At 32.9% G+C, this 23908-nt stretch overlaps 1 protein-coding gene across 1 annotated transcript; it reads left to right on the top strand.

Annotated features, from left to right (window-relative positions):
* Window positions 1-3144: 3144 nt before the first annotated feature.
* On the top strand, window positions 3145-12096 carry LOC120258325. Its single transcript, XM_039265700.1, has 14 exons — window positions 3145-3849; window positions 3935-4021; window positions 5008-5117; window positions 5215-5265; window positions 5844-6015; window positions 6144-6458; window positions 6568-6771; window positions 6894-7379; window positions 7486-7695; window positions 7875-8063; window positions 9154-9317; window positions 10045-10197; window positions 10951-11029; window positions 11416-12096. Exons 1-14 carry the CDS (start codon window positions 3424-3426, stop codon window positions 11851-11853), a joined length of 3084 nt encoding a protein of 1027 aa, XP_039121634.1. The 5' UTR covers window positions 3145-3423; the 3' UTR covers window positions 11854-12096.
* The last annotated feature ends 11812 nt before the right edge of the window (window positions 12097-23908 follow it).

Here is a 23908-nt window from a genome sequence, read left to right as displayed (position 1 = left end):
TGACAACGTTGTCAAAAATAATAAAAAAAAATATGTCGACTAATGCAGTAGAAGTGTTTAAAGATCAATGGTATTATTAGAAAATTAAAATAACAAAATTAATAAAATATTAAAACTAAAAAATTAAAAACAATATAATTATAAATTTTTGTTTTTAATAAAAAAATTATGTATTATCCAAATTTAGGGTTGGAATTGATTTATTTTTTTAATATAAATTTCTTGATGTTATTGTTTTCTGTTTGGATAATAAATTTTTATTTTTATAACGTTACTATCAAATAATTATATAATTTAGGATTTGACCTGAAATATGGTGTGTATCATATTATAAAAAAAAAATGTAGACAAGTGCAATGGAAATGTTTAAAGATGAATGATGTTGTAAAAAACGAAAACAACGTAATTAATAAAAAAAGTCTTTTTTTAAAAACTAAAATAATAAAAACTATATAATTATAAAAAATGTTTTTATAAAATAATTGATGTATTGCCAATTTTTAAGGTTGGAAAAATGAGCAAAGGTTGTTTTTAAAAGAGTGTCAAGACCAACAAACATTTGTGCAATATTTTTAACTAAATATTAACTTTTAAGCTAAAACTTCTAAATCTAATATTTAAATAATTGAGAAATCGTGGGCTAGCACACTGATAATTCCCACTATTAGACTGAAAATATGACGTTTTTAATGTAAGTTATTTTTAAATAAAAAAATTTAAAAATATTCATTAGGTTTTTCAAAGGCACCACAAATAATATATATATATGAGAACCCATCATCTAGGGACGTCCCTAGATTTCAAATCTAGAGATGTCATAGTAATGCAGTCGGATGAAAAATCGATGTTCTTATCATTATGAAAACGATTGAAGCTAGCGTTTACACGGTGTTAGTACTGATGATCATGAGCAGATGAAAAAGCAGTGTACGAGTGTTTATATAATCAATCAACCAGTCGGATGATGATCCAACGAGCTTAGATTTAAAAACATCCAGTAGAATTAAAAATCAGGGGACGTCCCTAGATGATGTTTTATATATATATATATATATATATATTTATACAAGCGTGCAAAATGCAATGAAAACAAGGCGCGTCCCAAAATTGTCCACAATCTCCACTCAGCTCCCTCTCATCATGCCAAGTGGTGGGTCAATGATCCCATGAATTTCGGATAAACTTAAGTTATAAAAAACTATATGTGACCCATGAATTTAATTGCCAAAAAAAATTTAAAGTTAATACTAAAAATACTCTATAATTTTACATGTGACCCATACTTAAAATTGGACCAACAATGACGTAAAACTTTGTCTTCATTTCTCACTTGATTCATTTACACTCATTTGGTCCGATACTAATCCAAACACTCAACACAATCATCAATGCTACTATGGAAAGCTAATTATTTCCATCATTCTTTTTTATAAAATAATAATAATTTTCATTTGATATGTAACGCTCATTTGTTTAACTATTTGTTGCGATTTGATTATAGTTATCTTTCTTATTTAAATAAATAATATAAAATTCTAATAATCAGCTTCTACTTTTGTCTAAAAAAAAAAAATTAAATTGCATAAGATGATCTAAAGGCTAAATTATGGTTTTATTGTTGGGCATGAAAAGTTGTTTATATTTATTTATTTATTTATTTATTATTATAAAAATAACCAAGACTATAAAAAATGATATTAAATATGGACCAATATAATTTTCATTTCATATTGAACGTTCATTTGTTTTACTATCATTTGACCTTTCGGATTTTGATTATAATTTTTTATTATTTTAAATAAATAATATTAAAATATTATTTTTTATAATTTTGATAAACAATATTGTTATAGTGTCGTAGATGAGAAATATTTGTATTTATTCATATACTAATAAAACGATAGAGAAGTGTATCAGTATAATAAACAATACTGTTATAGCGCTGTGATTAAAAGGATATTTGTCCGTGTACAATGTCCATGAATTGCCAAGTCCCATTAAACTTGGTAGTGTTGGTAATTTATATTTATTAGCCGCATTATTTACTTTTAATGTTTAATTGAATTATTTTTTATTCTTTTATCCTGTCTCTCCATTACTTAGCACCGACATAGATTTTTTATCCTCAATTTATACATGCAGCCAAAGCTGTCAGTTATAATAAAATAAAAAAAAACATGAAAACAAATGATGACACGCAATAGAAAGGACAAAATAAAATTAACTACTTTTTTTTTCTTTAGAATAAGTAAGGCAGGTTACGGCAGAAGTTACGGGAATCTGAATTTGTGTGGAAAATTATTTTTTCCATGTTATTATTGACAAATATTTTTTTCAATTTAAAATATATTGATATAATTAATGGCCATCAACAATTAAGTATTTGACTTAACATCAACACAGTGATTATGTTAATTTTGATTAATAAGATTTCTAAAAGAATTGGAACCCCAATTTTTCTTAATAATGTGCACTTAAAAATATTAAAACTTCCTCACAAGTGACAGTGGAGGCGCCACAGTGAAGTAGCCACTTTGGAAAAATATTTTATTTTGAAAATTTTCAAAAATTTCAAAAACAGATTGTTTACATTTACTTATATATATATATAAATTAATGTAAAATTGGTAAAAAAAAATTTATTTTAAATCTCAACTCAAATCAAATTGAAACTATCTAACAACTTTAGAATTATATTTGATTCTCTTCTCTTAGTTATAATTTTTTTTACAAGATGGTAATAAAAATAAAAATATTTATCTACTGTAATTTTTATAATTTTAAAATATTATCATAATTTTTTAAATCATCAACTGTGTCAAATACATCATATGCTAAAATTATTATAATTATACCAAAAACAAACTTTTCTTAAATTTAGTTTTAAAAAATTCGTATGTAATTGGATTAATAATTTCATCAAACATCAGGGGGGTAAAGAGTAACAAAGAAAACAACAGCCGCCAAAAGGCAGCTCCCCCTCCGCCCATTCCCGTGAATGTCGTTCTCATCATTTCCATTTTTGTCCCCAAAGGGTCCGACCAAAATCCCTAAGATCATAAGGGCATTCCCGTCATTTCATCTCTATTATTAATCCTAGATCCCATACCCTCTCGTGTATTAAGCTATTCTCGCTTTCCCCTAATCACACACCTCCTCCCTTCTTCTCCGCTCCCATGCCCGAACAAATCACCACCGTTCATTCCTCACCGTGAACTAAATTAAACGTTTTAGATCTTGACACGTGTCTCATCGCCGCTTCATTCTCATTTACTCACCCGCGTGGACTCCTCTCGCTCTCTTTTTATTCCACACATTCGTCTCATCTCGTCTCCCGTCGCTTCTCCTCCACCTATGCGCGGCGCCGGCGACGGAGACGGAGACGGCGACGGCAAACTCCTAGGCCACTGAAGACCTCTGTAGATGGGTTCTCTTGAGGTGGTGCTGCCGACGAAGCGGAGCCCGCTGCTGCGGGCTTCGCCTGGGTCTGGTGGTCGGGCCTTCTTCCACCGCCCTAGATCCAGGGTGGCTCGGTTCTTGCTTTCTGAGAAGGTGGACTACTTCCAGTGGATATGCTCCATTGGGGCTTTCTTCTTCGTTGTCGTGCTCTTCCAGGCCTTCCTCCCTGGATCCGTCGTCGAAAGGTCCGGAGGAGGCTCCGGGAGGGATTCCGGAAACGAGGATCTTGGATTGTTGAAGGGTATTGGGGAGTTGGATTTTGGGGAGGGAATCCGGTTCGTGCCGACGAAGCTGATGGCGAGGATCGAGAAGGAGGGGAGGGCGGAGAGCGAAGCTCTTTCCCAGAGGCCGGGGAGGCGTGTTGGGTTGCGGAAACCGCTGCTCGCGCTGGTGGGTTTTTTTTGTCGTTTTGCTTGTTTGGTGGTGCTTCGAATTTAGTGTCGTGTTTTTTTTTTCTTGGTTTGTTAATGTTCAGGTGTTTGCCGATCTATGGCCTGACGCGACGCAGCTGCAGATGGTTAGCGTTGCTGTTGCTCTGAAGGAGATTGGGTATGAGATTGAGGTATGATTTTGATGAAAGCTTTGAATTTGATTTTTTTCCGTCCGTGAAAACTGTTGAGATTTTCTTTTCTTTTCTTGTTAGGAATGCATTTTATCATTTGTAACTGAAATTGTTGTTAGTAAATTGAGGTCATCATGGATTTTTTTTTTTCCTGTTTGAAATGTTAAAGTTTGGGTACTACGCTTATCAGCAAGCAGAAAAGTAGGAAGGTGGTTATATGGAGGTATACCAATTTTTGGTAATTGGTATATCCATCAGTCTGTTGTAAATGTATATATCATGAAGTTCTAGTGTGTGTCTGTATGTTGAACAAGTTACCGAAGTTCAAATAAGCACGGGAGCTATAACAATAAGCTGGTGATGTGTGTATGTCTAAATCAGAAAAGTTAAAAAAAAAAAGAAAAGCATAATTCAGTATATCTCAATTCATACGTCTAGAATAAGTTAGATTTGACATGAACGTAAATATAATCATCGTCCAGTTGTGAAGAATAATTCATCTCCATGGGACCTTCTCTAGCAGTGTGGCATATTATATCAGTTTCATCCTTGGGATGGCTTAGGTTCGTACTCTTAGATTGGTGGTCATCTAAACCCTAAACCCTGCTATATGTGTGCATTTGAGTAAATGGCTGAGGTGCTCTTGTCAAGGAAGTAATGATGACGGCAACTTGAATTCATAAGCTGTACCGCCACCCTTTAAATCAGCAGTTTGAGGGCTGGAACTTAGCAGCAAATTGTAATACACTAAAATTTCTTTTTATGGTAAGAGTGCAGTGTTCAGGTACACACTTATTTGTTAGACAACAGGATATTGTAGAGGATATGTCATTGTTGACTACCTCATTGATAATCGTTATGCAATAACTTCACTACAGGCCATCTTTCTCATCGTATGCTTAATGATGGATGAATGGAAATAGATATTTAAAACAATAAGCAAAATTTCAAAGAAAATTTATGCTTGTTTCTTTTATGTCGCTCAGGTGCATACATATGAAGGTGGGCCTGCCCTTGACGTTTGGAAAGCTATAGGGACACCTGTTTTTACTCTGCCTCATGATAGAGAATCACAGATGGCTGTGGATTGGTTGAAGTAAGATTTATGGTTTCCAATAATCAACTTGGCCGTTCATGGATAGCTTGCTCAGAGTATGCTTCCTTGGTTGACTCTCTTCATATGTTTTCTGCAGTTATAATGGCATCATTGTCAATTCTCTTGAGGCCAGGCCGGTTTTTTCATGGTAAGTATATGTTCTGGCCTTCTGCTGCTTTAATTTTTATAATATTGAATGAAGCAAAACCGTTTGACACAGTGTATATTTCATGGTGGAATATTGGGTATCTATGATTTTCCCTTGAGAAGATTCTCAGTTATAAAATCAGGAGGATCACATAGAAAATTGCACCTCACAAATGTCTGGGCACAAGATGAACCTGGGATAGAACTATTTCTCTATTATTTGCCCATTCTTATTTTCTTTCTTATCTTTCTCAAGTTGTCTTTGTTTTTGTTCTCTTTCTCTCTCTTTGCTTTTATTATTGTTATTATTATTATTATTATTATTATTATTATTATTATTATTATTCACATGTTATTATTTGCTCAGGTCCAGATCTAAGCTGTAATTCTTTATTGTTACCAAACTTTTCTTTACAAAGAAAATTAAATCACTAAGATATCTATAACTTTAAATTAGCATTTGGTTTGATCTATTATGCAAAAGCATGGATGAAGATTTCCTCCTTGGAATAATTTAGGGGAAACTTTTTTTTTCTGTTGGTCTTTGTTGGATGTTTTTTTTTATATATATAGTTGCAGTCTTTTGCAGGAGCCTTTCAAATCCATACCTGTCATATGGAATGTTCATGAATCATCCCTTGCTCTTCGTCTAAGTGTATATGCTGCAAATGACCAGACCCAGCTTGTCAATGACTGGAAACAAGTTTTTAGTAGAGCTACAGTTGTTGTCTTTCCCACTTATCTGTACCCGGTAATGTAATAAAATTATTCTTGAGAGGGTTCTAAATGTGATGCTTCCGTTGTTTTTTGTTGGCTTAATTCGTGCCTTCTTTATGTCTTATATTTTAATCTGTTTTTCACAACTTTTTCTTGTTTCAGTTGATTTATTCAGTGGTTGATGCTGGGAACTTTTTTGTCATCCCTGGTTATCCCGAAGAAGCACGGGGAGCAAATCATTCAGTTGTTCTCCATGAGGGAAATAATCTACGGTCTAAGATGGGGTACGGATCTGATGATTTTCTTATTGCTATTGTTGGCAGTCAATTTTCATACAGTGGTTTATGGCTTGAGCATGCTCTAGTCCTGCATGCTTTATCATCTGTGCTGTATCAGTTCTCTTATGGCGACAGCTCAAATTTGAAAGTTGCCATTTTAAGTGATAATTCAACTAGCACATACAAGATGGCACTGGAGGTAAAAGCTCTGTTTTTTCCTCGGTAATTAATGTGGCGGTATACATGCATGCTTTACCAAGTCAATGCGTTCTGTGTTAAATTTATGTAAACCTTTTTGATTATTGCAGAAAATTGCTCCAGACTTTGGTTATCCTAGGGGCAGTGTACAGCATATTATTCTTAATGGAGATTTCAATAATTTCCTTGGTGCTGTTGACCTTGTAATATATGGTTCATTTTTGGAGGAGCAGTCCTTTCCGGCTGTTTTGAAGCAAGCTATGTGTCTTGGAAAACTGGTTGTTGCTCCTGACCTCGGCATTATCAGAAAATATGTATGTTTGTGAGTGCTGTTAATCTATTCTTCTGTATTTTCAGTGCCAGTTTTTGTTTACTGTAAGTTTGATGTTCCATGCCAACTAGATGAAGTTACTGACTACAACTCTGTCACAAATAGGTTAATGATAGTGTGCATGGATATTTTTTTCCAAAGGAGAATATTGGCACCCTGAGCCAGATTTTTCTTCAAGTAATAGAAAATGGACAGTTATCTCGTCAAGCCCGGGATGTTGCATCTGCAGGCAGGGAACTCTCTAGAAATCTAATGGTTTCTGAAAGTATTGAAGGATATGCGTCATTATTGGAGAAAGTTTTGAAGTTTCCATCTGAAATTTTTTTCCCAAGGACAGTTGATGCGATACCTCTAAAGTTGAAAGAAGCATGGCAGTGGCATCTGTTTGAAAATATAGCAGTAGTTAATGCTAGTAGAACTTTTAGAGACAACGGAATTGTCAGCAAGATTGAAGAGCGGTGGAATCATACTTTTAAGGAAAAGATGATCAACTCTTCTTCACAGGTGGATGAGGCATTTTTGTCTATTTCTTGGGCAGATGAAAAACTTATTATGATGGCAAATGCTAGAAAGCGGTTAGAAGATGAAGAGGTAATAATCACACTGAATAATGTCCAGTACTATCTCGTAATAGTTTGCGGTGACTTTCTGTAAATATTTGTTCCAGAGGACTGTATTCTCTTGAAACTTGATGCAGTTGAAGGACAGAACTGATCAACCTCATGGAACATGGGAAGATGTCTATCGAAGTGTTAAAAGAGCAGATAGGGCTAAAAATGAATTGCACGAAAGAGATGATCGGGAGCTTGAAAGGACTGGCCAACCATTGTGTATATATGAACCTTATTTTGGTGAAGGAACCTGGCCTTTCCTGCATAATACGTCATTGTATCGTGGAATTGGTTTGGTATGTTAGTCTATCAAAACTTTATATTACTCATGATTCTCCATCCTCCTTTTGTGATGCTGCAATTTTCTAGAAGGGAGGAGTTTGTCTTGTTACTTACAAATTACTTGCTCCATGGCAAAGGAATGGCTCCTTGTCCCTCCTAATTCATTTTTTTTTTTAATTTATTCTAATTGTAGTCTTCCAAGGGCCGAAGACCAGGAGCTGATGACATAGATGCTTCTTCACGACTCCCACTTCTTGGAAATGCATATTATCGGGATGCACTTGGTGAATATGGAGCATTCTTTGCTTTATCTAACAGAATTGATCGTGTACACAAGAATGCCTGGATAGGGTTTCAGTCCTGGAGAGTGGTTGCAAGAAAGGTTATTACCTATTTATGGTTTTCCTACAGTATGAAATGTAGTATTTTTTTTTCTTTTCTGTTTGGCATGCAAAGTTTGGTTTCATTTTCTTGTTTTGATTTTCTTCTCAGTTGTATATCACTGTGTTATCTAAAGCTCTTTCAAAGGCAATGGACTATTTACTTGGAGATTTGGCTTTCTTATCTAGAGGCAACACAGTGATTGTGGAAGTTATGCATGTCAAATGCTATACCAGAAAATTATGATATAAACCAATAAGGTTTTCTGAAAGTGATTGTGGAATATCGCTTACTGCCTGCTAATTATCTTTTGTCAAATGTCATACCAGAAAATTATGAAAACAATCAGGCCTGCTGGAAGATGTGATAAAATTGCTGCTATGGTATTCATCTTAGTTGAATGGGATAGCCTCCTGATATAGTTTCTTCATGCTTAAATACATTTATGGTTATCAAACATCTGGTTAGCTTCTCTTCAGTTGAAAAGTCCTCCTTGAAGCTTGGCTGAGTACATCAGCTTACTAAATGTATATGCAGTTATGCACTGATGTTGTCTGTATTTGACTGTTTACTATCAATTGAGACAGTCATTACAGCCCCTATATGATCTCCATCTAAATTGTGCTTTTCTTGCTGTGCTTCTTTATTGTAGTACGGAATTGCTGTAGTCATTGAAACCTCTGATTAATTTTGTTGGCCAGTTAATTATAAATTGTCTTGTTATAAAGCTCTACTTATTTTTCTTGTTAAAGATAGTCTAGAAATTTGTTTAGCACTGATGGTACTTAAGGAGCCAGCTTAGTGCATGGTTCTCTCATTGAATGAGGAGTTTTTACCTTCATGGATGTAGTTAGTGTTGGCTACACGCTTGGTTCATGATCTTGTATCATTAGCTTTGCAAGAGTTAGGATGGATATTTCCTCCAGATAAGTGAAAGTTCCTACATTTATTTGGGAGGGTTCTGCTTTTCCTCTTGGTCTTTATTCATGTACCTGATCTCCTACATTGATGTGGAAGATGCAGTAGCTTAACATTGGTTTTTTGCCTACTTGCTGAAGTTTTGCTCCACTGTCTTCTGTTTCTTTTGTTAGGGTGGCTTATCTAGGAAGGCTGAGGTTGCGCTTTTAGAGGACATTCAAGCTCGAAAGCATGGGGACACACTATACTTTTGGGTTCGAATGGATGAAGATTCAAGGAATCCTTTGCGACAAGATTTTTGGACTTTCTGTGATGCTTTAAATGCAGGAAATTGCCGGTTAGAACGATCCCTTTATTTATGGTTTTTCATTCATATACTTTTTTGTTCATCAATTATCAACCATACAACAATTTCTTATGACTTTGATTTATCTGTTGAAAAGGTAGATGTCTTCTATTATTTTATCTACTTAATTCAGTGATATATGGTAGCATCTCATTGAACAGCAGCCATTCTTGAATTTGGGGACTAAAATTAGGAAGCCAAATTATTTGTATGTAGCATTGATCTAGACAGTGGGTTTCATACTTTGGCTCTAAATCTGATTTGCCTCTCAGACAAAAATAATTATTGCCCATGTATCTTATGGGGCTTCAATCCTTTGTACCACAGGTCCCTGAACTAGAGCAGATTCCCTTAAGGATGTTTTGTCCGTTGTGAATTTGTCATGTACAAAAAGATGGTTTCAGTAGGGGTCTTTTTACTCTTCCACCACAAGATATCCTTCTTTATGAACTTATTTGAATCAGTACGTTTACTCTTGATTTTAAGGTATACGAAAAGTACTTGAAACTCCAAAATTACTTTACAAGTCAGGTATACCAAACGTACTTGAACCTGCAAAATTGTTTTACAAGTCCATAAATTGGAAATGCATTATCAGCATAAATATTTATGGTACTTGTGCAAGTTTAGTTTTTAATTGATGCTGTGTTAATACCCAATAATCTCCTGAGGGCCTTTCTTGATTTCGATTTTTTTTCATTCCATTTGTTCTTTGAAGGTATGCAGTTTCTGAGACTCTACAAAAAATGTATGGGATACATCATGATTTGGAGTTTTTGCCACAAATGCCAGTAGATGGAGACTCTTGGTCAGTAATGCATAGCTGGGCCATGCCAACAAGGTCTTTCCTAGAGTTTGTCATGTTTTCAAGGTATCATCTTGTATTTATAATGTTTATGCTGCCATGAATAACAATATGTTTGCTATATTTCAAGATTGAATCGGTGCAATAGTATTACTTCTATTTGAGTGTTCAAAAATGTTATTAGATCACAAGCATATTTGTGAAATTAAGTAATTTATATTAACAATAACTGCCTCCATTTCGTGTTTTTCATATTTTAGTGACTGGCTCTTTGTGGTTTAATTTTTGGGCTATAAGGAAATTGTATACCGGTCACATGGTAGAAGATATGGGGATGTGGGGAATGGCATGTTAAAATAAAAAATTTCTATTTGATCGAAATTGGGAATAGCTTTACTTGAAGATAAAGATGAGATGGGGACCATTTAAAATGTTTCAATTATGCGCACTGTAGAATGTCAAGGCACTAATATGAACAGGTTAGTTGGTTTAAGTTGTTGAATCAGGCATGGTGTGAAGAGGTAAAGAATTTGGGAAATAAAAAAAAGTAGATTTTGCTATATGGAAACTAGTGAGGTAGAAAAATTCATGAGATTGATTCTGAATGGACTTCTGAAAGATCCTTAGTGTGATTTCTGGTATGTAACATTCTAAATTTTGAGCCTGTGCTCATATGCAATGTTTTATTTGATCCTTCTGACAAACACAGTAGAATAAGGCAAAAGACAAACCTCAATGAAGTTAGAGAAAATTAATGAAAGAAATGTTTGCCATGCTACATTAAACTGTTTCTGTTACTAACGAGATGGTTGACTGTAGAATGTTTGTAGATGCATTGGATGCGCAGATACATGATGAGCACCATCAAAGTGGGCGATGTTATCTGAGTTTATCTAAGGTATTCACTCCTCTTTTAAGTTTTTTAGTTACTCTTATATTTTCTGTTGACATATCAATTAGTTTTCTTTTTTATTTGGGTAATTTTCATGGGAACTCTTTTGATTACTTTCAAATTTATATTCAATAATATCTTTTAGAGGACAATCATCTCAAATGAGCAGCATCTAGTCACAAATAGGAGATTTTTTACTGGAATTATTCTGCAGTACACTCTTGTAGTATGCGTTATTTGTTAGCAATGGAATTTGTGGACATCAATGCTGCCTCCCACTATTTTGCTTCTATTTCAACATCCAAATTTCTGTGTAGCTCTCACGTTTATGTAGGCTGTGAGCTAGTAGTTTTTTTTTTCCGAACATTTTTAAAAGATGATGCACATAACAGGACCGACACTGTTATTCTCGTGTGCTCGAGCTGCTTGTCAATGTGTGGGCATACCACAGTGCAAGGAGGATGATATATGTGAACCCTGCATCAGGAGAAATGCAGGAGCACCATAAGTTGAAGAACCGGAGAGGTCAGATGTGGATAAAATGGTTCTCCTTCAGCACACTCAAGAGCATGGATGAGGATCTAGCAGAAGAAGCAGATTCGGACCAGCCTAACCGGCGGTGGCTATGGCCATCTACCGGTGAGGTCTTTTGGCAAGGCATTTATGAAAGGGAGCGGAACATGCGCCATCAACAGAAGGAAAGACGAAAGCGACAGAGCAGAGATAAAATTCAAAGAATAAAGAAGCGCGCACGCCAGAAAACACTTGGAAAGTTCATAAAGCCACCACCTGAGGCACCAGATGTTTCAAACACAACCCATAACCTTTGATTTGTTTGTTGCTTCTATGTTAAACCATTTGATCATTCTTTTTTCCTTTTTATTTGAGCTTTTGTGATTTTTCCCCCTCCCATATATCCACAGGTGCAAAATGAGATTTGTATTGTTTTCATTTGAATCTCTAGTTTGTAGCTAGACTAACTTTGGTATAGTGCAGTTGAAAGTTGTATATTCTCTCTGTTCTTAATTGCGTAAAATTTGTTTATATGTGAAGGAATGAAAATGTTTTGTGGAGTTGTGGGAACCATTGGGTTATATACGTATTCGCTTTCCCCGGGAAGATGTTTTTTATTTTATTTTTTTACAAATATTATTTATTATGCGTAGAGTTCTGAATTTGTGTCTAGAGATCAAGGGCCGGGTGATCTCCGATTGAAGGATTTCAAATTCAAAATTAATATTTAGAAAATTTAATTATATAAAATAATCAAAATATTCTTAAAACATTAGCATTTTATCACTTTTGATTTTTTTAATAAGCTTTGCAGTATAGTTAATAATGGAATGTTTTACGAAATATAATGATATTTTCAATGTCAGATCGAATCGGCTTCCAACGATGCTGATGTCAAATCGACATCAGTACGCAGCTTATGTCTGCTCTTTCTTTTATCTGTTATTTAATTCTATCTAAATCCTAAAATTTAACATTTAATCGTAAAACAAATAAATATGTGAAAATGACAACCGAAATCCTCTACTCATGGAATCACAAACCCCTGCAGGAGGTTTGTGATTTCATAGAGTTTAGAGGCATAGGATTAGGGTTTAAATGGATTTTTAGTGCATAGATTTTCTGTAGATTTTGGGTTATGATTTTAGATATAGTTTATAATAAAAAATTTTAAGTATTTAAAAATTTTAAGGTCAAATTCGATTTTATATATATATAGCGTGGACGTGCGACTGTGACGACAAGTTGGGTATCGCATCATTCATGAAATTTATTCGGTAAATCTATTCGGTAAAAATATCATCACTCTTATGTAAAATGAATGTGTAATTGCAAATTTCAATGGGTCATAGTCGATTAGGCCCAATAGAGCGTAATTATTGTGAACATTAGAGTATTTACACAAAAAAATATTAATAAATGGAGTGTTCGGGTGAGTGCTCGTTCACTTTATTAAAAGCTCATTCACTTTATTAAAAAAAATAAAGAAAACTAGATTAAAGATACCTGTTAACACTGCAGGTTTAATATATCAAAAACAAAATATTGCTAAGTATAATTTTGTAGCATTGTTCAGTATCGTTTTTAAAAATTAATTTTGAAGTGATGAAATATATTCTAGAAATGTGAAGGATTGTGAAATATATTACTGGAAATATTAAAATATTATGCATTAACACTTCATTATTTAAGAGAATTTGTCACAACACATTATCATACATAAATTATTTTATTTCATGTATATGTATATAAAAAGTCAGAAATTTACATTGAATGTCAAAAGTATCAAAACTTCACAGGATCACATTTGCCACAAATTATATATCTACACCATATCAACAATTGTGGTCATTCAGCATATTCAACATAGGAAATGAAATTAGAATCAGTTTAATAAATCAAGAAGGCCTTGATTTTCAAAGTTATATGATTGTTGGTTAAAAATCAATAAAAAAGGACTGTGTTTTCAAAGGTGGCTGATTGATTTCATATAAATAGAGTACTTCTCTACTAACGTGTCCATTCTATCCTATTATTAAGGATCATGCTTTATTAAGAGAAATAATTAATAAAACAAAACAAAACCAATAAATGAGCTTGGATGTGTACCTGTCATTTATCTTGCTCTCCACCGCTGCTCTGGGGTAGAATGCTTGGAACGTTCTGTGTTTGGATCAGTGCTCCTCCGGTCCATCTTCCCAGTCAATCCCATAGTATAAACATCACCCAGGAGATAACATCAACCATTAATCAAGAAAAATAAACAAGAAAAGAACAAAAGAGCACAACACTGGTGAATCATGAACTATTCATCTTAATTCCATTTCATAATCATGAAATTTCTCAAGAACAGAATCAACCGCATAGCATAACATTACCTAGGGAAAAAAAAATCAACCTTAATTCAAGAAGTAGAAAAAAAAGCGAGCAAGGAAAAACACAGTAGTGATAAATCATTAACTGTTCATCTTAATTTCACTTTACAATATGAAAATATCTCAAGAACAAAGCCAAAAAGGAAATAATAGAAAAGGAGAGACCTTTATGGGAGGCACCTCCATCTTGCTTTCATGCTTGCCAAACTCCTTGTCGTCATCGCTGGAAAGGAAATAACAGAAAAGGAGAGAACTTTATGGGAGACACCGCCATCCTGCTTGCCAAACTCCTCATCATCATCACTGGGCCTCTAAAAGTCCTTCAAAGTCCTCATTTCCGTCGCTGTTTACTCAATTATAATGCTCTTCAAAAAGAAACTTTCAGGTCTTCGGCCATGTTCGCTCTCTTCCAGGCGCAGACATCATCGATTTGATTAGCTTAGTGAGAGATCGGAACTCTGCGTGAACAAATTTCTACATCAATCAAACAAGCACAAGTATATATCCACTATTCCTCATTGCACAAAACATATATAACATACACACAGCTATAACTGTGAAAAACAAAGTTAAAAAAAAACTCTCAAGCAAGATCAAAACGTCAACTGGAATTCCCAGATGTTTTATCAACAACATCATAAGCTTTAGTCCTACTGTTAATCTCGTTCTCCAGCTTCTCCATCCCACCCACCTCCTCCAGCTCCTGCAAAATCAAACAAACAAACCCAATTTTGTCTCATATACCAACTTATTTGTTTTCTGTAAAGCAGAAATGAAAATCAGATATGCAAAGTTTCCCCCCCTTTTGCCCCCAAAAAGCCCATATGGCACTCTATTGAACTTGTCCGAGTGGTGTATCTACAAAAAATAAAACAATTATTATTCAGGTTACAATGCACTATGAAATTCAAGCATAATATAACAAAAACAAACCTTGTGTGCATCAGCTACTCTTCGAAAAAGTTTCAAGCATTGGGATCATAGGGATTCGAGGGATCCGGCGTCCATGAGGTCAAGGAGGATTGCGGTGTCGCCGAGATGGAAGAAGGCAAGGGAAGGCAAGTCCGGTTGCCGCTGGGGAGGGTTGGTATTGTTGAGGGGTTAGTTGAAAAGACCAGTGGCTCCAAGATAAGATCTAGGGTTAGTGGAGAAAGAAAACAATTTAAGCCAATGGTATGCTCACTCGCGGGAAACATCTGGTAACGTGTACCATCACATTTGTCAACAAATCCCAAAGAACAGATTTATGTTAACGTGTACCAGCACGAATATATATATATATTATATGACATTTATCTGTCCAATCATAGTAGACATATTTATGTTAATGTGTATGAGCGCGAATATATATATATATATATATATATTATAACATTTATCTGTCCAATAATAGTAGGCCAAATGTCGAATTAAGACCAATTTGAATGAATAGTGGCTTTTGGGGGATAGAATTAAGATGAAGTATATATAATAAATTAAGGAATGGATATTAGAATATGTAGTCTCATTAATTATTGCGCAAGTAATGTGATGTGAAAATAGATTTTAAAATAATGAGGGTTTTTTGCTGGGTCTATTTTATATTTTATTTGAGAAGTACTTTTTATTTGCGTGTATTTTGTTGAATTAATAACATATTCATGCTTCATATAACTATTTATTTATGAAAATGGATATTAGAAACTATTGACAACATTAAAACTTATGCAAATTTCATGATTTTAGATATTTTAAAACTTAATAACAAAAAGAGAGTTTTATAAATAATAATTGTTGCCCCAAAACAAGGCAACATCGATAACCTTTTACATCTTTTATGTTATGTTTCTACGATAGTTACAGTAATCATCCCACATTTGCGTTGTTATTTCATATCTTTTGCGAGCACTTGCAATACATTCAGAGTCATTACATTGACATCATTTCCATATGTATTATCTCCATTTGGGAGGATAAATTTGTCAGCACCATTATTAATTTCCAAAATTTCATATGTGTCATTGTGTATACATATGAAATTATGCAAGACATTTGCAGCAACTACTATATCGTTTTGAGAATCTATTGGATGAAAGGTTGTAACTTTAAGTATAGGAAATCAAGAATGAAAGGTTGCAACTTTATGTATCATCTCATTTCATTTTGAGCACATGCGTCGAAGTAGTACATTTGGAGTAACGTTGATGGCGAGAGAAACAAGATGGCTAGGGCGTCAGGATCGCGACCTTAAGAACAAATTGCCTCCTTTTTGCAATAGCAGCGAGGGCAGAGACAATGGAATCTTCTCCCTGGATATGATCGTCTTCTCGGTTCTGCGCGAGCAGGAGAAGAATTGAGAGCTTAGTTTATGGAGGGAGGGAAAGGTCTATGGAGGGAGGAACAGGAAGAAGAAGGAGAAGTTATCTCTCAAACCGGTTCTGATTTTTAATTTTATAGAAGATGAAGGGGCACAAAAGGAAAAGCCGTGACTCTTCGAAAGGGAATTGGTGCATTCGTGTCCGCATCATGTGCCTCGTGAGTTCAGTAATTTTTCAAGCCAAATTCAACTCTAACCAAAGTTTGCCCCTACCTTGTGCGTAAAGTATAACCATGAAAACCAAAGGTTGAAAGGGTTAGTAGATAGTGTTTAGCATATATAAAAAGTGGAAAGTGAAGTTCTTGTAAATAGAAAATGTGGTATTAAACTAAATAGGATTGTTTTTAAAATCTAAGATGGCCCAATGTACATGGGTCTCTAACAGTATCTTCCCAACCAGCTCAAACATATAAAAATGTAGGTTAAAATCACATGCGACCATAATGTTCTGGGATAATGTTTGTTTTTTATTTTTATAAGGATCTTGTAAGGCCAAAGAAATAGTGATTGAAATATGTGTTTCATCAATAACACCAATACAAATCCTAAAATAATAAACCCATAACATTTGTTAAGAGAAATTAAAAAATAAACGTAAATAATAAATAAAAAGACAGTAACTCATAATTCAAAGCTTTCTAACCTTGAAATACAAAATCTATTGTTCTGGAAAACTAGTGATGTAGTTATTGGTGAAAATTCTATATATGTACTAGCAAGTGTAATAATAGCTTTAAGCATTTTACCAAAATAACGGCCAACTTTTTCTACCGAATGTGAAAGTGCTCTTGCACGTCATGATTATTAGCGTTGTGCGCAAGAGTGTACACAAACATTCCTAATTATTCCTCAATTGTAATTCTTTTTGAGTTGCGAAGAAGATATCTTTCCTTTAAATAATTAGCAAGTGCTTCAAATATATGAGGCTCCATACGGAATTCTCTTATAACGTTCCTCATGCCCTTCAAGAATTTTCTGTACATATGCAACACCTGTTAATATTGATATATGATAAAGTCTACTTTCTGAACTTACAGGAAATAGACTTGGTAAAATGGTGAGCATGAATTCGCCATCATCTTCATTAATCTTTCTCCATTGATCGAAATCCATATTAAATAAAAGGCTTGGAGATGTGAAAATTTAGAGCTGAAGGGAGATAAGTTTATATTTTGCATAAAGAGTGTTGGCTTTAAATAGAGGGAAATTGTTAACGGTTATTATATAACGGTTATTTTTTTTAAAAAAAACTCCTACAACTAGATTTTCTAAAAACTCTAATGGCTAATTTTATTTTCAAAATCATTTTCATAGAAAATTTTTTCTGTGCATATCCAAACAATATTATGTAGGAATTTTTCCTGTAGTAATTTTCACAGAAATCATCTTCGAATCCTACAGAATAAAATTCCTATGGAAAAATTTATTATGCATCCAAATCGGCTCTAAACATTTTTAATCAACACCCACACATATTAACAATGATTTTCTATTATTAACAAAAACACACACACACACACACACACACACACATATATATATATATAGGGAAAACATCATCTAGGGACGTCCCTAGATTTCAAATCTAGGGATATTTTTAAATCTAAGCCGTTGGATCATCATCCGATGGTTGATTTGATTATAAACTACTGTACACCTTTTTCTTGTTCATGATCGACTGTGCAACAACATCGTGAGCAGCGGTTTCTCTCGTTACATAATGACAAGAGCCGTCGAGTTTTCATCCGATGGCTACTATGGATATCCCCTGAGATTTGAGAATCTAGGGACGTCCCTAGATGATGGGTTCTCATATATATATAAATAGAAAATTACTAAAATACAAAAAAAAAATCATAATATCTAAAATCGAGGAGGTACTCAAGATCTAGATGCGTATATCATGATACCCTATCACCACAATTGAGTTCTCACCAGAGTTTGAGCACCATACCAACATTTTGATATAAGTGGATGCAACCGTTATTTATATATTTTTAGGTGTATTTCTTTAAATATATATATATATATATATACATATACATAAAATACTATATAATATATAGTGTGTGTACTCTCTCTCTATATATGCAAGTCTATATATATACACCCTCATTTGACAAAAAAAAAAGTTAATTAGCCAACCAATAGGAGATGACCATATGTCCTCACCAAAGGAGTTTTGAAAGGCCAATTTCTTTTATTTATAAAAATGTAGATAAGTCACGTATCATTAGTGTTAACTTCATTAAAAAAAACTACCATAAAATCATTTTCAGGAAAAATAAAAAAAATCATAAGTTAAACCATTTCTGTTAGAGATGAATCCAAAGTGGTATGTATTATCAAAAACTATATTTTTAAGCATTTAAAAACATTTATTTATTTTTACGTTATTTCCTATATTTTTTTCAAATGTACCCAAGTCTTATATTGTGTCAAATGAAATAAAATAAATCAAAATTGTAGGTGAAAATAAACATTACAGGTTGTTGGTCCTGGCATGATCTATTTAGTCATTATTGTTAACTTTATTTGATCATTACTGCTTTAAAATAAAAAATAGCATGATGAAATGAATATTTTTAAAATGAAGAATTTTATTTATTAACATTATTAAATAAAAAAATAGTAAGTGTAAAATTTACCTGATTTTCTAAATGAGGGATAGCCTCAATCTGTCAAGCTTAAGACAAAGTCTTAATTTTGTTGTAAAACGTTTATGAATCAAATTCAAAAGTTATCACATTGTTATAGTGCAATGAAATCCTTTTATAAGAAATGAATGATCATTTTTTTATTTTGTTTCCTGTATAAAATCGTAAAAAGTCAAAAATAAATCATTGAAAATCTTTGTTACATCAAGATTTCTTTACATCTAATGTTGGTGGGGATGGTTCTTTGAGGAATAAAGAGGAAGAGATTAGAAAGAAAGTAGTGCACAAGTCTTGAAGGCGTGGGAAACACTTTCCTTTGAAACTAATTAAGCTTCACACCCTAATTTCAAACCTTGGATGCAAAATGGATTGAATGGCCAATTTTTCTTTGAGGATACGATGAAAGACCCCTGAGTATGGTTTGCACTTCCAAACTCAAGCAAAGACAACAATGGTTTTTCTGAAGTGAAAGTTTGCTTCTATCTTTTGTAGCTCAAAGAACAAAGCAAATGAACTTGTGAGGAGTTTGTTTTTCATTCAAATTAACTCTGAATGATGAGGAGATTATTTTTATAGGAATGAAGTGGTGTTTAGTAAAGAGACACACCACTTCAATAATGAGTGTCATTTAAAAAGACACATCACTCGTTATACCACTTGATAAAAAAAGGCACATTATTTCATTAGTGAGACACCACTTATTAAATAGGCACTACCACTTTCACTAATGAGAAACTATTTCATTAATTAGACATCTTTTCAAATAAAATAAAATAATCATTCATTAATTAATGAAATTACAAATGATAAGCTCTCATTAGTTGTATTACAAGTGGTGTTTATTACATTAAGGTTTTTTCATTTTTAAAATCCTCTCACATCTAATCTTCAACAAATTATATGTGATTTCAGTAGAAAAAGGCAACCATTGTGGCACATGCTTCCATTCAAGCGGGCCCCATTTAAAAAAAATAAAACAAGTAAGCATCCATTAGTCAAGGCTTGATTATACGCCTATGTAAGAGGGCCCCACAAAACAAATTATAAAAAACTAGCAAAGAACATATAAAGGAAAATTCTAGGGAAAAAATTTTTTAGTTATCAATTTTTTAAATTCTTTTTAAAAGAAGAGATTAGTATTCACTAACTATATCACCAAAGAATATCAATAAAATCTTTATCTTAATTAAATGTGATTTGTTTTGTTTGAATACATATAATTTTATGATCATAAAATCATTAAGCATACATGCATGAGGAATAAAATTAAAAAAACATAATAACATGCATGGATTCATGTTAAGGGTAATTCGGTGGTGGAGAGAAAGCCGTATATGGAGATGATGGTGGCTAGGTTAACATCCACACCAAAAAACAAAACAAATAAAAAAAAAACAAATTTTCCAAAAACATTGAATATTTAATTTAAGGGCCCGTTTGGAATATTTAATTCCCAAAACAAAAATTTTATAGGATAACTTTAAGGGTCCGTTTGGATTGCGGAATAGGAATGTGAATGGGAATAAAGGGAATGAAAATAATGTGTTTGAATTAAGAGAATAAAGATTGGGAATAGAAAAAGTTAAATGGTAGGATATAGTAAAATTACATCAATACTCTTCTAGGTAAATGGTAAGATATTATATAAAATAATGGATTATGTTTAATGATAAATATTTAACATTATTTATTATTTATTATTTATAATATAAATATATATTTCAATATATTATAATTATATAATTAATCTTAATAATTTATTTAACTATTATATATTTATTAAATTAGTTAATATCATTAAATACGTTTAATTAAGTTAATTTTATTTATTGATTTTAATTTTAATTTCCTAAAATAATTTAATTAAATTATTTAATAAGTAAAGTTAAATATATAAATATGTAATTATATTATATAAATTATTATAAATATTCAAATTTAATATTTTATATATACTAGGGGTAAATTAGTAATTTTTATAACTAAGGCATACTCCCTCCTAGGATCCTCTCACCGGAAGTAATCTTTTTCCTATGCATGGAGCCAGCCCATGCCTTTTCTGGTTACCAAACAAGGGCTTGGGAATGAAATTTTCATTCCCATGCCCTAAATCCATGATCCAAACGCCCCCTAAGGGTCCGTTTGATTCGTTAAAGAGAACAACACATACTATACAGTACAAACACTTAAAGTACAACACAAGTGCTTGTGTTGTTCTATGTTTGATTTTCATTGAACAATACAAAGTTTTTTGTGTTGTTTAGTGTTTGATTTGCATAAGTACGGAACACAAAATAGTAAATTACGATAATAACTTTTTATTATTCTATATTTATTTTATAATAAAAAATATACAATAATATTTTATGAAAATCTTATCAAATTTTACAACACCCAACAACATAGCAACAAGTTAAAAATTAACATAATTTTAAAAACATTTAATCCACAACAAACAAACTTTCATTAATATCTTAATCCTAGAATACAAATAAATAAATAGATAAATAAATAGATAAATAAATAGATAAATAAATAGATAAATAAACAAATAAATTTTAAAAAGATAAATAAATAGATAAATAAATCAATAAAATAAAATAAATCATGTTATCACTTCTTGATGAGTAGTGTAATTTTTAATTTTAAACATGGACAATTTTCTCATAATTAAGTTGTCCTAGTACAAATATTTTTTCCTTAAGTTTGTGTTGTACTCCCGTCGCATGTATAAATCAAACGCATAACAACAGAAGTTGTCATGTGTCGTCCCTTAAAATCTTGCATATCAAACGGATCCTAAGAATAAGTATATATGATAGAAATTGCTGAAGTGAGAGAAGTGAGGAGACGTTTATTTTAAAAGAAATGATTTGAATCGCTCAAGTGAGAGAAGTGAGAAGCGGAGGAAGTGATATCAAGTATTTTTTAATATTTATAGGTGAAAAATAAAAAATATTAAAAATAGTTCAACTATTAAATAGAGCTATATAAGTTTCAAAAACACTTTAAAAGCGGGGAAAATAAGTTTTTATTTGACAAAATTGACTTAGTTGCAGTGCAATAGGTATAATTAGTGTAATGACCAATAAATTTTTGACACATAAAAAAAATTAAAACATAACAACTTTTTTCTTTTACATTTACTTTTTTATTAAATTACTTATCTCAAGGTAAATATAGAAAATCCAACAATCTACTACATAAACTCACTCATTTCTATTTAGTTATTTGCAAGTAGCTGTAATGTAAGTGGTTTTACATGTAAATGACTGTTTGGTTTGCTGTAAAACTTCCACTTACATGTAAGTGGACTTACATCTAACACACTTTTAACATTATTTCAACTTACAGCAAAATTTGTTGTAAGTTGAAATGTAGTAAAGTTAGTGGTATCCACTCACCACTATATTTAATTATAAAAATATTTAATAAACTAAATTATCCTTAAATTTATTTATAAAAATATTTTTAAGTAATAAAATTAAATAAATATTAAATATTTGAGTAATGCTATATAGAGCGAAGAAACCACACGACTGGTGTGGCTGGTGACGTGGAATAATTAAAAAAAAATATTGATAAAGTAACACGTGAGTTTCTTTCTCTCGTCTCTCTCTCTCTCGTGCCGCTACCCTCCCCCACTCCCGGCCCGTCCTAGTCGGTTTCTCCCCGCCTCGGTCCCATCCCAGACCCGCCTCTCCCCCTCACTGATCACATCCGACGCTGCTTCTCATACACCAGAATTTCAAAGAACCAGCCACACAAGAGAGAGAGAGTCACACACGAGAGAGATACAAACTAGGGCCGACCTGTGCCCTAATTTCTCTTCAAAGCCAAATGAGAGAGGGTCGACGGCCGGGAGCGGGGGAGGTAAGCAGAGGCCATGAGCGGGGGAAGAAAGCGGCGGCCGGGAGCACAAAGCCACACGAGAAAGAGAGAGATCCACACGAGAGAGACATGACCAGTGTCCTAATGTTTACTTAAATTTTTTTAATTAAAAAAAAAATTCCACGACTAGCATTACTCTAAATATTTATATGATAAAAAAAAATTATGATAAAAAAAGTTTATTGAAAATATTATATTGTTTTAAAAATCATTATAAAAATATTTTTAACTAATAAAATTAAATAAATGTTAAATATTTTAATAATTTATTATTTATATGATTAAATATATTTATGATTGAAAATAGTGGAAATTGCCAAAAACACCCTCTAAGTTTGCATTATTGCCAAAAACACCCCGTTAGTTTTGCACTCCCCAAAAACACCTTCTTTTTTATTTCCATGCTTTTCAACCCCCCAAAGCATGTAACGGATGTCAACGGTGTTATTTTAAAATTTTATGGACAAAAATGTCCTTGCATGGGGAGTCGTGACTGCAACCATTTCGGCGGTATGAGAGGAAGTGGGGGGGGGAGGGTTTCCGTAGGGTAACCCCATGAGAGGAATTTACTGGAGCCTTTTAGTTATTTTTTCTCAACTAGAGTCTTCAGTTAAACCATTTCCGAAGCTGTCTCCGAAGTTGTCTCTACTGACGCTACTGTAATTCAGCCTTTTTCCCTTTCCACCAGAGATCTCGAAGGAGAAGTCCGACGCTAGTAGTTGCCATTTCATCGGGTTTGCATAACTAAAGGTATTGAGTATGGTTTTATGTTAAGCGTTACATTACAAAGAAAGATTTTTCGGTTTTGTTTTTGTGCTCCTATTTTTTTGTTGGAAGATATTAAAAGTCTGCATGTGGGATTTCTCTTTGGGGTTTTTGTTAGTCTGCTGGGAGATTTCTCGGCTAGGGTTTTTGTGTTGTTTTTGCACTTTCGATCAGTATACACTATCTCGAATAGTTTTTCGATTGTTATGATTTGTGTAATATTTATAATGTACAAATATGGTTTCAGTTTTAAAAATGAGGTTTACGTTTAACAAATGAGATGTTACAGTTTAAATGTTGTTGTCTCTGTTTAACAAATGATATCTCC

The sequence above is a fragment of the Dioscorea cayenensis genome, chromosome 4 (genome assembly GCF_009730915.1).
Source record: "Dioscorea cayenensis subsp. rotundata cultivar TDr96_F1 chromosome 4, TDr96_F1_v2_PseudoChromosome.rev07_lg8_w22 25.fasta, whole genome shotgun sequence".
NCBI classification, from domain to species: domain Eukaryota; kingdom Viridiplantae; phylum Streptophyta; class Magnoliopsida; order Dioscoreales; family Dioscoreaceae; genus Dioscorea; species Dioscorea cayenensis.
This window is presented reverse-complemented; position numbering and strand designations above follow the sequence as displayed.